The sequence below is a fragment of the Indicator indicator genome, chromosome 7 (assembly GCF_027791375.1).
Source record: "Indicator indicator isolate 239-I01 chromosome 7, UM_Iind_1.1, whole genome shotgun sequence".
NCBI classification, from domain to species: domain Eukaryota; kingdom Metazoa; phylum Chordata; class Aves; order Piciformes; family Indicatoridae; genus Indicator; species Indicator indicator.
The window spans coordinates 13,547,529-13,562,015 of NC_072016.1; the positions used below are offsets into that span (position 1 = coordinate 13,547,529).

Below are 14,487 nucleotides of genomic sequence, written 5' to 3' on the forward strand. Positions count from 1 at the left end.
CATCTATTCCGAAACAATCGATCTCGTTGATGCCTAATTGACTATTTAATAGCACCTATCAGGACATCAAAGAAAGCGCTGAATAACCGAGTTAGCATTTCCAAAGGGGAGCAGGGAAGGGTACAAACAACCATCAATGGTCCCACCAGCCGCGCAGCCCAGAGGGAGCAGCTGCCTGAGTTTTCTATGGCCCCGGCTAGAGCTGGGCAAAGTATCTTGTCTCGCCTGCGCTTCTATCAATATTAAGCTCATTCCGGGCAGTACATCAGTTTACTTGCCTCTGAAGCGCTGCTACATTGCCCCAGACTCTCTCCTACCTATTTGTGCAGCAAAACATAGAGTTTGGTTGGGGGTTTACCCCCTTGGGCATAGAGTGGCATTGCAATTGTTCTTGCTACATCCTCTATCGTCTCCACTTCTCAAGTTTTGCCAAGAAAACTTTGGAAGAGCTAGGCTTTTCAGAAAGATAAATAAGATTTGCTTATGATGGAGCCAGTCACCTGGTAGCCCAGCAGGTCTAGTGACCTACTACATCAGCCTTTAATCCATTATAAATGCTATGATAGTTTCTTCAGTATACTGTTTTTTCATGGACTACTTCTTACAAACACAGCTAGTAGAAAGAATGATTTGAAACTGAAGGTTTGCACAAATATGGTAGAAATTACTTTTTGTGTTAAAGAAGGATTATTCTTCTGGTTTCCATTTTTAATCTTTCCCTCAACAATATCTTTATGAAGAACTGTTACAGTCCTGTCTGTTCCCATGGGCTTATACTTTCTGTGTGTTCCCATTGTGTACTGGTTAGATAAATCTACCATTTGTCCCTGGAAGCCTTGTAGAGCTCACAGGAAAACAGCACTTTTCCCCCCTCTGATAGCCTTAGTTATAATTCTCACATCCTGGCATTAGTCACTGTATTATACTGAATTATAAGTGCATATAGCTTATCAGTAAATTTCTTGAAGCAAGCATGATTCTTGTGGTTGTAAGGTTTGCATGCAAATGCAGAACAATAAATATTATTAAATATTATTTGGAGAAATGGATCCACTAATTTTTTAGGACAAATCAAGTAAGAAAAAACGCACATGTTTCCCAAGATTATACAGTATCCCACTTTTCTGGATGTACAAATTAACTTCCCTAAAAACGTAGATTAATTTTTGGTAGTGGCTATATATCAATTGAACAATACAGAGGTTTCAAGTGATAGGAAAGAATTTAATGGAAGTAAATTTGTGTCTCCTGGAAGCACCATATTTCTGCAAGGTGAGAGCAGGATTTAACTGCAGCTGCAGAGCTTCTATTCTCCCAAGGTCCAGGGTCATCAAAATTTTCATGTTTCTCAAGCTGCCACCTCTTTCTCACGGGAGTTACAGCTGCCACATAACACCTTCCCCCCACTTGCCCATCTGTTTTGTGGTTATGTGGTCCACAGATGCAGCTCTCTTCATCCCAGCTTGGGAAGCATTCTAGGGCTGGGTATAAACATCTTATTCAACAGGCAATTTAGAGTAGATTCTAATTTACTTAAAAAAAAAAAAAAAGTGAAAATTCAGTTTTCATGGACTTTTAGCAAACATTGGGGCATGTTAGCTGCTTCTTTGCATCCTTAGTCAAATGAGAGGGGAAGTGGCAGTAGCTGCTCAGGGTATTAACAGTTTGTAAGACACATCATAAATACACATGGGCACACTGTTCTTTTTGAGCACAGTGGTAAACGGTAATCTCATGCCTGGTTTAATTTTGGTAGTAGGCCTGAAATATGTCTCCCTAGAAGGTAGTCCCTGGATGTCACCATGTACCCAGGTTGGGACATGGCACCCAGGGTTGTCTGCTTGACATAAGTTTCATCTGCTGGAGATCCGGTGGGGAGCCTGCCCTGCGTAGGCATGGGAAAGCTGCTTGTTGGGTAGGTGTGTGCTCAGTTTAGAAGCTCCTGAATCCCAGTGGTTTTCAGATACTACCTCCAAACTTGTTCATGGTGAGGCAGGCAGGCTCTGTAAATACTATGGTCTGAGGAACAGCTTGCGGTGGGTGGGTTTAGACATGGTGGAGTCTGAGTTACTCTGCTTGGATTTCTCAGCACATGGGGTTATTCAGAAATGGTTGCTCTAAAATAAGATGGAGATAGTAAGTACAGTGGTGTGTTTGCTTGAGAAAAAGAGGGATTATACACAGCTGGAAGAGTTGTTAAATAAAGAAGTTATTAAAACTAATGTGCAAGGAACTACCGCTTTTGAGGAGCAGTGCATGACCAAAATGTGTCTGGGAGATGCAGTGGGGTTTAAATGCTCTCCTGCTATGGTGGTGATTTTTGTTGGATCAATGCGTCATCAGCAAGGTTGCAGGTGACACCAAGCTGAGTGGTGCTGTCGATATACCAGAGGGATGGAATGTCATTCAGAGGGACCTGGACAAGCTGGAGAGGTGGGCTTAGGTGAAGCTCATGAGGTTCAACAAGAGCAAGTGTGGGGTTCTGCAGCTGGGCTGGAAGAATCTTCACTGTCAATACAGACTAGGAGATGAGGTGATAGAAAGCAGGCATGTGGAAAAGGACTTGGGAGTGCTGATGGACAAGAAGCTAAGCATGAGCAGTCAGTGTGTGCTTGCAGCCCAGAAAGCCAATGGCAGACTGGGCTGCATCCAAAGATGTGTGGCCAGCAGGTGATTCTGCCACTTTGCTCTGGTGAGACTTCACCTGGAGTACTGCATTCATGTCTGAAGCCCTCAATATGACAAGGACATGGAGATGGAGCAGGTCGAGAGGAGGGCCATGATAGTGATCAAGGCCTTGAAAGTGTAGCACCTCTGTTACAAAGACAGACTGAGGGAGCCAGAATTGGTCAACCTGGAAAAGAGGTGGCTTTGGGGAGACCTAATAGCAGCCTTCCAGTACCTGAAGGGGGCCTACAAGAAGAATGGAGAGAGATTGTTTACAAAGGCGTGTAGTGACAGGACAAGGGGCAATGGATTCAAACTAGAGAAGAATAGGTTTAGATTGGATGTTAGGAACAAGTTCTTCACCATGAAGATAGTGGAACACTGGAACAGGTTTCCCAGGGAGGTGGTTCGGGCCCCGTCCCTGAAGAGATTCAAAGCGAAGCTTGGCAGGGCAGTCTGATCTAGCTGAGGATGTTCCTGCTTACTGTGGAGAGGATTGGACTAGATGACCTCCGGAGGTCCTCAGACCATTCTATGACATGCACAGGTGTGTGTTTCTGATCCAGGGAGGGAGACTGGCCTCCAGCTCAGTGGTCAGCTGTTTGGACATTTGCACTGGCATGAACGTATCAGCCAAAATAGTAGTCTTGTGCCAGCCATAAGTGAAGCTCTGTTGTTGGCTGTGCCTAGCACCCCCTAAGCAACAGGCAAATCTCTCCATCAAGACTGTGCTTAGGTGAATCCAGCCTCTCCCATCCCTGCCCTTAAGGGCTGGTGTTGCAAGTAAAGCTCCTGGAGGAATCCAGCTTCTGGGCTTTGTGGGCTTGATGAGATATTTTGCATTTCACTAGTGCCTGGGCTTTATCGCTTCCCTGGGGTCAGAGCTAGGATAAGCTGCCATGGCCTTTGTGATGGCAGAAGGGATCGATTACAACTTGTCCATTTCTGTGGCCACCGAGTTATGAGAATACTTGAAACAATGAAAATGGGCAGAATATTATTTTCTCCGCTTATCTTTCATAATAAACTGGAGACTTTTGAGAGGAATTTATTTGGATGGAGTCTCTGACTTATTTTTAATGGTTGGGTGGGTGGGTTTTTTTTGAAGAGAAAGAAAACTCACGTCTACTCTTATGTGTGCGAGCCTGGATTATTGCTGTGTTCTTAGATAGAAGCAAGTTTCTGTCCCGTTAGACCCAGGTTTATGGTGCTCACTCCTTTCCCTTGTGCATCCCAGTGGGAACTGAGGTCCTGTCAGCATTTATCCATTTACAGGGATAATGATCTCTTCCCCTCGTCTTTAAGAAGCATCGAGGGCTGGACTGTGTGTTACCAAAGTATCGCTACTGTGGGTGGGGTGGTGGTTGGTGCCGTATTTTTCACTCGGGTGGTTAACAAAATGGGTGCAAGGTGTACACAAGAAATGCTCAAAGACAAGACGGGCTGCCGGGATGCCCCTTTCCCCAGCCAAGCTTTGCTGAGGGATTGCCTTGGTGTCCTCCTTGCGTTGCAAGGGAATTGTCCTTCTCGGGAAGCGACTGTGGATTGGGATAGTTTGAAGCTGATGAGGTGCGAGTTTCGCTGCTCACTTGGTGCTTTGATCGCTTAACTCCGGGAGATCGTTTGAGTCCTCTGGCCAGACAGACGGCGCCAAGTTCAAGCTGAGAGAGCTGGCAGCCCTGCTAACTTCACAGCCGGGCTGTGGTCCCAGGGGGTGAGGGGATAGGGACTTCTCGACAGCGGCCCCTTCCCAAATTTTCCCAGGGAGGCCGGCACCCGACGGCAAGGTTGGCAGACCCTGCTCGTGTTAGCTGTGCCCTGACGGTGACGGCCAGGCTGGGCCTCCTTGGGGCTGGTTTCAGGTACCTACGGAATGAGAGACCCCGCGGCTGAAAAGGGAGCGGGTAAAACCACGCTGGTATCTACACCGTCGGTATCTTTAAACGCCCGTTTGCGGGGCTGGGCTTGCTCGAGCCCTGCCCTCCGGGGGAGAGAGGCAGGTTTGCACTTCAAGGGGGTCTCCTCGGCCCCACAGACACGCTGGAGCCAAGGGTTGTAGACATTTGCCAGACGTGTGAACTTTCCTTCTAGATGGCAGCTGTTATCTCTGCTCGATTCCCACCTTGATGTGGGTTCACACTTGCAAACGAGTCCGCCCGGGACCGGAGCGCCCATATAAGAGTGGGCAGTGGCCGGCGGTCACCAGCTCCTCTCCACCATGAACCAGACCCAACTCCCTTCCGCAGAGACCAAGCCCCATGGGGTCAAGCCCCACATCTGCTGCCCGCCCCCTCCTCGCGCCCCTACCTTGCTCGGCAGTACCCCCCTTGTGGTCAGAGCCGAGCCCCGACGTGGGGATACACGGCCGAGCCGCCCCGCGGACAACAAGCCCTGCGCGGCGGAGAGGGGCCGAGACAGTTCCCGGGAGCTCATCGACCCATCCCCGTCGGAACCAGGTGGGTTAGAAGGGGAAAGGTTGGGAGAAGATGCGAGAGGGAGGGGGACACCCGAGACCACGGCTCCCGTCAGTGTAACGGCCCAGCAGGACGACGGGAAGCGCAGGCAACCCCTAGCCAGGGAAGAGGCCTCATCCCTGCCCTTTACCTCTTTTGCAGCCTCGGACAGCGGCTGGCTGAGCGCCGACGAGTCATCCGGCTATGAGAGCGAGAGCGCGGGCGTGGACAGCGCCGCCGCGGCGGCGGGCGGGACCCGCGGGCGGCAGCGACGGGCACGGACCGCTTTCACCTCGGAGCAGGTCTGCCGGCTGGAGAAGACCTTTCAGCGCCAGAAGTACTTGGGGGGCTCGGAGCGGAGGAAGCTGGCGGCTACCTTACATCTCTCGGAGGTCCAGGTGGGTCCCGGAGGACGCGATCCGTCCTAGTCCGTTGACCTTCCCTACGCCGAACTGATGTAGGGGTCTTCTCGAGAGTTGATTTAGAATGGGCTGTGGGAAGGATAGTGGATTAATGAGCTTAACATTTGGGGAACCTGAGAGCACTTTCCGTAGAAGAAATACCAGAGTTCCTTGTTTCTTAATACGGTAAAACAGCTGTCCTCTGATGTGCAGCGGTCTGCATGCACCTTGCAAAGCTTTAAAGTTCAAAGTGATTAATATAAAATCGCTGAACACCGACGTTCATCCCCTCTACACCCTCCAGATCCTCTGCTCTCTGTTAACTAGGGCGAAAGCATCAGTCCTACTCTGACAATGCAAGTTAAGCAAGGTGGCAATCTAGCTGAGATACATCTGTTTATAGTCTGCACGTTATTTTTAAGCAGACACCAAAGTCCTTGATTTGTCTCCACCCCTCACCACATTTTTTTTCCCCCTATTGTTACACAGATCAAGACCTGGTTTCAGAATCGGAGGATGAAACTGAAGAGGCAGATACAGGACCACCAGCACAGCCTCGTGTCTCCTACTCCATTCTACAGCTATCCCCTGGGAACCCCACCAGCTCTGTTTCGAGATGGTCTCCACTACCCCTTTGCTCCACAGCACCAGGGACTCGTGCCTTTTACCCCGATGCCTGCAGTGCAGTTCAGCTTCTCCTTTCCCACATACGATGCATCACAAAGCACCTACCGGTTTACAACAAATGAGCTGCCGTACTACCATCAACACTTTCTTCCTCATCCCTCTTTCCATACGGTTATTCATAATAAAATGGACAAGCAGTGCCACCCTATATATGCATTATAGTGAAAAAAAAAAAGAAAAGGAGCAGGCAAAGAGCAAAAGTGTTATATGATGTAATATATTTTGTGCTCAAAATACGTTGTTGGATTTGGAAGAGTATGTGTTTATTATTTTAAGTGAAATGTGAAATCGAATAATTTTATATTTGTACTAATTGATATTAAAATTTACTGAATGTGATGCCAGTCATAGTAATTATTTGAGGGGCTATTTTTCTTTTTTTTTTTTTTTAAATATTGATAATCAAAAGATAGACTGAAAGGAAGATGCTAAAAGAGAAATGGAGAGAGAAAAGCAGTAGGAGAAACCTATTTTGCCAAATTTACTATGGTAAAAAATTTAGTCTGAAATGAGCATGTTAAGAAAATAGTTTTCATTGTGTTTTCCACATATATATAAATAGATTATATATATATATATATCCACATATATGTTAGAAAAATTTGAACAGATTTATATTTATATATGCCAACTCTAGAAAGGTTGCACTTGTGCAGTGTAAATGACCATGCCCACCAGAATTCTTGTTTGGGTAACAATGAAGGCTTTAAGGCATTTTAATACATCTTGTCTGACTTTCCCATGCTCATTCTGTTGTGTCTGGGAGCTTGGACATCACCTGTTGCATTGCATTGAGCTTTTTGGCTAGATGCATCCTCCAGGAGGGAAGATAAACTGTTGCCAAGTTTCTCTTCAAAACATTAATGAGTTATTTTGCATTTCTAGTCCCCTCTCCTGCATGAAAGCATTAGCTGTGTTAATAACAAATATTAAGTCTGTGTGTCTTTAAACGGGGATTAAAACAGTTTATGCTCCTGGTATGGAATTTTTAAGCTTTACAATTGCCAAAACAATACTTTTTGTGAGTGTAATTGCGTTCTGTTCACAGCCATATTGTCTAAATAGAGGATTTTAACCCCTGCAAATTTGGTCTTTGATTAACCACTAAATGCCTGTAATTGCACATTTTCAACTTTTTTTTTTTTTTTTTTTTTTTTTTAAGTATGAATCCTTTGAAAGATACATTTAAAAGGGAGTAGCTCAGCTGGGTTTGTTTTGGTTTTTTTTTTTTTTCAGTTCTTCATGGGGTCAGTTTTCACTCCTCTCCTGAAAGATCTTAGTTAACACTTATTGTTTCTTGATCTTTTAGACTTTAATGAAGTTTCTTAATTAACCTGAAAGGTGTTTTAAGTGCATTAGAAACTAAGTTGATTGTTGCATTGTAGCCTAAACTTGCCCGCTCCACCCTCTGTTGCACCTTCTGTTGCCATGACCCATCAAGAGTTTCAAGTGTAATAGCCACGGGGTAACTCACTTGTGAAAAGATGATGTTGTGGAAAGGATAAAGAAAATTGCCTCCAATCATGCTGTTCCCAACCAGATGCAGTCTTAACTCTGAGAGGATCCAGGCTGGCATATTTGAAGCAAAGTTGCTAGTTGCTTGGGGAAAATGATATGTGAAATTACAGGTGGACTTAATTAGTAGCCATGCTGCTTTCTTGCATTGTATAGTCTGTGTTTAAAGAGACTGAGAAGTGCACATGTCTCTTTGGCTGCCCAGCTACATCTCAGAGCAGTACGTTCCTGGTGTGTTACTGAGCAGGCAGCTGTTGGGAGAGGGAAGAAATTTCAAGTGTCTCCACACCCCCACTCCCCCTTACTGGGCAGGAGAGGTAAGGATGCTTGAGAGCAGATTCAGAGATAATTACCAATGGCATGCTTAGTGATTTCTTTGTCACCTGAGATTATAATCAAACAGGAGCTGGCACACTGGAGGGCAGAAATTGGGATGGAATTTGTGTCCTCTCCTGCATCTCACTATCCCTGATTTCAACATTGGTCTCCTTAGCCCCACAACAGGACTGTTAATGTGCTGGGAGGAAGAGGAAGAAAGGAATGTATGGCACAAGGCTGTTGTAGTCTGCCCATCACCCATCAATGAGGCTAAGATGGTGGGGGAGAGGGGGCAGGGAAGATGTAGCAACACCTGTTGCATTTACTTTGTGTGGCTGTAAGACCTTTTGTTCCTCGTTATTTCCGAAAGGCTCAGCTTTATAATTTTCCATAAAGGCTGCTTTAGGAATAGCCTTGAGAGTTCCTGAGGGTATGGCTAAGAGAATCCCACAGTATAAATTTACTGAGGCTGCCAAGTTACAGCTGAAAGTTTAGGAGTAAGAACAGAAACATTTTGGGTGGCTCAGGAGACTGGAACTTGTGAATACTTCCAATGGTTTCATCACCACATTTAAATTACATTTGGCACTGGCATCAAAATGCATGCTTGCCAGTTAATTCCTTACCCTCAACTCTCTAAATGAATAAATGGAATAAATATACCAACAAACAGGGGAGATGGCTTTAGGAATGGTACAGAATATAGAGATAAAAGACAATACTGAACAAATTCTTCAGTTTTGTCTGTAAAGCTGCCACCTTTAGTACCAGCATTTGCTGTAGTTTACAAATCTTTTCTTAAAAAACCCAGACTCTTAAATGTAATAAAAAATTTGAATCGTCAATCCATTTAATATAACAAAATAAATTACTATGAAGGTATAATTGGTAGTTCTTGTTAAAAATGCCAAGTACTATCTGTAATCTAAATAAGACAGAAGAGATGCCTGGAAACTCAGTCTTTTATGGTCATCAGTTAGAGTCATTGCTGGAGTTGCAGAAGAGTAACAAGATAATCCTGGCTGAAGGGATTGAGCTGGAACAGAAGGTAACAGCAAGGCAGGGCTTGACATAGCTGGGTGAAGGCAAACAGTAGGGGTTGAAGAGGCATTGATGTCCATCTCATGAGAACAGCTGGATGTAACAATATCTGGGTAGCAATGATATGGCAAAAACAAGCCTGAGAAAAGGGCTTCCACCCTGGCATCTTGAGTCTGACGTTTGAACTTCATACGACGATTCTGAAACCAGGTTTTTATCTGAGGAAAAGAAAAAAAAAAAAAAAGCAAAGGAAGAAGTCAAGAACCAACCCACTTGTCCCTTTTCCATATGGTAATACATGCAAAAGTCAGACTTGATCAGAGTAATGGGATATAGCTACAGATTTAGGGCTAATAACATTGATCTATATTCAGTGTAGCATAATTATGCTGTGACTAGGAATCAAGCTGTGACAGCTCCATGATCTGTGACAAGATAATCAGATATGGACCAGTACTTCAATACTACCAAGTGTATAAAAAATTTAAACGAACAGTTAGCCTGAAAATGGGAATTCTGATGACTGTGTAAGTATTTTTATATATGCTGAGGTTTCACTTGTTAAACTTTGTAGTTACTATTTTCCATTTGCATATTGTCTCTGGTTTAACACAGAAGTATGACAGGTAGCAGAACTATGCCAGCTGAAGCTGGGATGTAAGCTGGTTTGTGCTTATTTTCTGCCAGAAGAATAAACAGGAGTCCTGACCTCGCTGCACCTGCAGGTGCTGTCACCGCCCCCGTGATCATCAAGGGCCTCTCCCCTCTCCCGCAGTTTTCAGGAGAGCAAGGGCCAAGGCAGCCTGAGCCCCATCTCACCTGGCTCTGGGAGAGATTGAGCACGGCGGCTAGGCGCCGCTTCTCGCTGGTGCCGATGTAGCGCTGCTCGCGGAAGCTCCGCTCCAGCTCCTGCAGCTGCGCGGCCGAGAACTTGGTGCGGGGTCGCCCGGGCCCGGTTGCGCCAACCGCCTCCGCTTCCTGCCCAAGGCTGCTGCGGTCTGCGGCATCCTTACCGCGGAGCGTGGCTGCAGGGACAGGATAGAAACGTCAGAAGAGGACTACGTCGCCGCCTGTTAGGCTAACAGTCGCCACCAACCGTCTATGTGCCTTAGCCGCGAGAAGAGGCGCGACTCACCGAGGTCTGACGGAGGCTGCTTGCTACCGGTGTCTCCGAGAAGGGAGTTAGGCTGGTGGGCTGCAGCAACGGGCTGGGCTGCGCCGGAGCTGCTCTGGGCCAGCCACTCCACTGAGAACGGCCCCTTCTCCATCTCGCCTGACTGTGCCGTCGCTCCCGCTCACTAAAGCCGCCCGGCTTTAAGGGCAAACATTTAAAGCACCTTCCGCAGTTTGGTTTGAAAAGGCCGCGGTCATCAAATGAGGCCGAGAACAAAAGACTCCATTGAGAGATGCTTTAATCTCCCCTTTCAGGTGATTGTTATATCCGCCTAATCTCTGAACGGGGTAGTTAGCAGAACTCAAGGCTACCTGCCCTGGCGCCAAGTTCAGCTCTTGAGTCTTCTGACCACGTAACTCCTCATAATTGCATCACGGCCTGTGCTTGGACCACTTCGTGATTGTCAATCTTTATAGCCTAATATGAAGGTCAGGAGTTCAGAAAAGATTGATAACAACGCAGGACATAGAGATGCTTCTTTTATAAGGCTTCAACCCAAATTTGGAGCTCCTTTTGCTTATTTGATGCAAGGTTTGGAAGAACCCTGTTGCTTTTCTGCTAGCAAAGGAGACTGACTCAGGGTAGGAATGAGTAGTCCTTGAACCTGCAAACAGGTAAAGAATATGGAGTAGTGCTGATGCTGGTATTTTCCCAATATGCCTATGAGTAACATATTGCTCTTTTTAAAGTCCGATGTTTTCTGATTTGCAGAGTTAAGTGTTTTTTACTGCTGTCCGTGTTGCAAAAAAGACCGCTCTTTCTTTTAAGTGAGAAGTACAGTTGTTGACTTTAGTTTACGTAGCATCAGAGATTTAAAGAAGTCTTCATAGAGAGCAGGTTTGAAGCTTCATCACAGTGGTGTTAGTATGGCAATTTGTTAGGTCTTTTGCAGAAAGCAGAGTGGGAGAGTAAGTAGTAAATCAGTTCATTCCTAGTAATCCTTTTAAGAATAAGATTTACTGCTCATTAATAATATGAGCAGTTATGTTTCAAGATACTGGACAGCATAAGAAACACTGAGAAAATGACTAGCTGGCTTGAATTTATCTGTTCATGTCTTAAAACATAATCTCCTTTCCCTGCATCCTAAGAAACGTGTGCATTTCAAAGTAAACAGCTCTGATGTTCTTATAAAGTAGATCAAAGAAGAGGAGTGTAAACTGTTCAGAGGCAGTCTGTTCAAGGATGATTCAGATAAGAGTGAGAAGAGAACCACTTAAATGGTCTGTAGTGGGCTTGGGGTGGCACAGTCCTTATCCTTTGCAAACACAGCCTAACACATTTACAGGTTGTTTCAGTAAACAGTCACTACTGCTTGAGTTTATACAGTCAGAGATAATGAACTATCTTTCACGGAGTGCTAACATGTTTGAGACAACATGTTAATTTTTAGACTTCAAAGAACTTAGTGTCACTTTTCATAAACGGTGATGTATTTGTAGTGAGATGGCAAAACTCAGGTAACTCTACTCCTCAATTATTTTTTTTTCCTCTGCGGTTTTCTGTATTTTCTCAGGTAAGAATATAATTTCTCTCTCATAAAATGTAATGGGGTTTACACTCCTAGGAGGTGACTACATATACTTCAAAGTAAAGAAATGAGTTTGCGTAGCTGACACTCATGTTTTACTGAAAAGCTTATCTGGCTAGACTAACGGGAATGGCAGTGGCATTATCTTAATGCACTTATATTTCCACCCACAGCAATCTGCAGCTTTTATAAACAAAATCCAACTTAGAAGTTACAACTTTTCTTTTTAATGAAAACAACCAAAAACAAACAAAAAAACACAGAAAAATCTGCAGATTGTTTTTATACATTTACCATATAAAATAAATCCTATACTCCCCCCCCCCCGCCAAACTACAATCAACAAAGAATAAAACCCAAGCCCAAACAAAACCAACACCTCCCCCCCCCCAATCAAACCCCGAACAAAAACCACAGAGTGGCTAAGTAGTCTGCTTTGATGGCAATCAAGGGGTATAGTCTTGAACTTGTAATGTTATTCAAAAATTGCTGGGAAATAATTCACTGTTGAGAATGACCTGCCTGAAAAGATCCGTTAGAAATATTTTTAGTTGACTTGGTTCCTAGTTTTACAATCCTGCAAATTAATCCCAGAAATAATCAATTCATTTATTATCGTTTCTAGTTGATAATTACTATTTTTATTTTAACAGATGAACAAATGTATTTAAGCAACAAAAGGATTGCCACTATGATGTCAGTTTTTAAATCTGTAGTTTAGTGTAAATGAAACCTATATTTGTTAGTGAATTCTTGGTTTAACTAGTGAGGTTTCCTTCCTATTTTTTTTTTTTTCCCCCATGGGACTCAATCACCTGGGAAAGTATTTATAAAATTTATGTTCTCTGAAGTAGTTTGGATTTGAAATTGTACTAGGGAGGCTGGGAGTAGAGATTTCCATATTGCTCAACTCTTTTTGAAAACCAAGTATCTTTATAAAGGACTCTCATGTTGGTGAGAAAAACTTGTATAGGTTTGTGTCAGAATTGCTCTGAGAACGTTTGCTGCTGTCGATATTTTTGCATTTTATGCAGTCAGGTTAAAAACAATGTTAATAGTTTTAATTTAAACAATATGGACATACTATTAAGGACTTCTGCAGCTTCTTGGGCAAAATAATGCATTTTGGCAACAACGTTTTTGCCTTGGTATAACTGTTAGCAGAAAACCATGTGCAGACACAAAATGAAAGTGACTGGTGGCTGCCCATGTTTTAAATACTGACCCATTTATTACAAACAGAAGTAGACAACATGACTAAACTTTCCTATGTTGACATGTGACTGGACTATAAAATATGTATAGTGATCTTCTATGTTATAAACTCAATATATGTTTTGTTATTAAATGCTTTTGGTATTATTTAACATGTTTTTCTGTGAGATCTTTCTGATGTCTCCTTGAGTGCTTTGGTTAGCAGGTGTTAGTTTAGGGGGAGGGTCCTAATTCATAACAAACCTTACAGGTCGAAATGGTCTTGCAAAAATAACATTAAAAGAAAATGAAACAGGGAGCTCAATAGAAATTAGAAGAGGAAGTGTCAGTGGCTATGAAGTTGATAAACACAAAAACCCAACATGAATTATGTTTTTTAAATACTAATGTTCACACATTGAATTTTATTAGGATGATTTACCTAAGATACAGACCGTGGCTTGAGGCAAAGGCCCCATTTGAAGGGCTGGTGGAGTGATTGTAATACTGTAAGTGGCCATCACATGAAAGCAATTTCAGTTTTAAGGGTAATTGCCACGTGTTTTTGGTTAGTAATTAACAATCAGCAGGTCCTGTGAAGAAACATCCCATCTCCCATTGATTGTTAGCACTTTCTGTGATCACCTAGACAAGAAAAACATACTGAAACTCTGAATGTGGATAGTAAGCTAGAGAAGTGCAGCTGATTCACATTTTACTGCTGAAATTGGATAATATTTTTTGACTAAGATCTTAATGAAAATGTTTCATATCATTTATAGCTTGGTTTACTTTTGTCTGTCTTGTTGAAGCAAGATTGCCTCCAAGTGTTTTTAGTCATTGTACCATTTGTGAAGGTAGTTTCATACAAAGCAATGATTCTTTGCGTGTTGTTGGTTTGATTATGGAAAATATTATGTGTAGAAGCTATACTATAATTTGTCAGCATGCTAGCAGTGGAAGTATCTTAAGTGGTGAAAAACACTGCAGACAGGCTAATTCAATCGTTTGAATATTTTAAAGGGCATTTACCTGATTTAAAAAAATGTTATCTGCCATATTGATTTCTACCTTATACAAAGGACACAACTAGATAAAAGAAATGTGTTGAATGGAACTAACAGCTCTCTACTATTGATGGGAGTTGTTTCACTCCTCACTCCATCTTTTTGAGCATGCTTTCCCCCACATACTGAGTTTAAGCGACCTGCTGACCTATCAGGGAGTCCATTTAAGTTTCTAAGACAGCGGGGGAAACAAACAGAAAAACAAAAGCATACAGCTTTTTTACAGTTAGGATGAGCTCTGTAACATGCACAGAGGAATGCTTGGTGTGTAGAAAGGAAAACTAAGAAGCAGGATGATTCCTTGTAGTAGTGAGTAGTTCTGTTGCTTTATATAAATAAATGCTGGTGTCTTTATAGTCGGTGGGTCGATATAACACTCACTTTCTCCAGACAGAGAGACTAAGGCATGAACTGGAGTGATCTACAGACACACATATAA

At 43.6% G+C, this 14,487-nt stretch overlaps 1 protein-coding gene across 1 annotated transcript; it reads left to right on the plus strand.

The window, feature by feature from the left end:
* The first annotated feature begins 4,882 nt into the window (after positions 1-4,882).
* LOC128968167 (homeobox protein vent1-like) lies at positions 4,883-6,370 on the plus strand. The gene is made up of 3 exons (XM_054382521.1): positions 4,883-5,123; positions 5,283-5,518; positions 6,011-6,370. The coding sequence occupies exons 1-3, from the start codon at positions 4,886-4,888 to the stop codon at positions 6,368-6,370; spliced, it is 834 nt and encodes a 277-aa protein (XP_054238496.1). The 5' UTR covers positions 4,883-4,885.
* The last annotated feature ends 8,117 nt before the right edge of the window (positions 6,371-14,487 follow it).

Coding starts and splice junctions, on each gene's coding strand:
- LOC128968167 (XM_054382521.1), top strand. CDS start 4,886: ATGAACCAGACCCAACTCCCTTCCGCAGAGACCAAGCCCCATGGGGTC. Junction 5,124..5,282: donor CCCATCCCCGTCGGAACCAG/GTGGGTTAGAAG, acceptor CCTCTTTTGCAG/CCTCGGACAGCGGCTGGCTG. Junction 5,519..6,010: donor TACATCTCTCGGAGGTCCAG/GTGGGTCCCGGA, acceptor ATTGTTACACAG/ATCAAGACCTGGTTTCAGAA.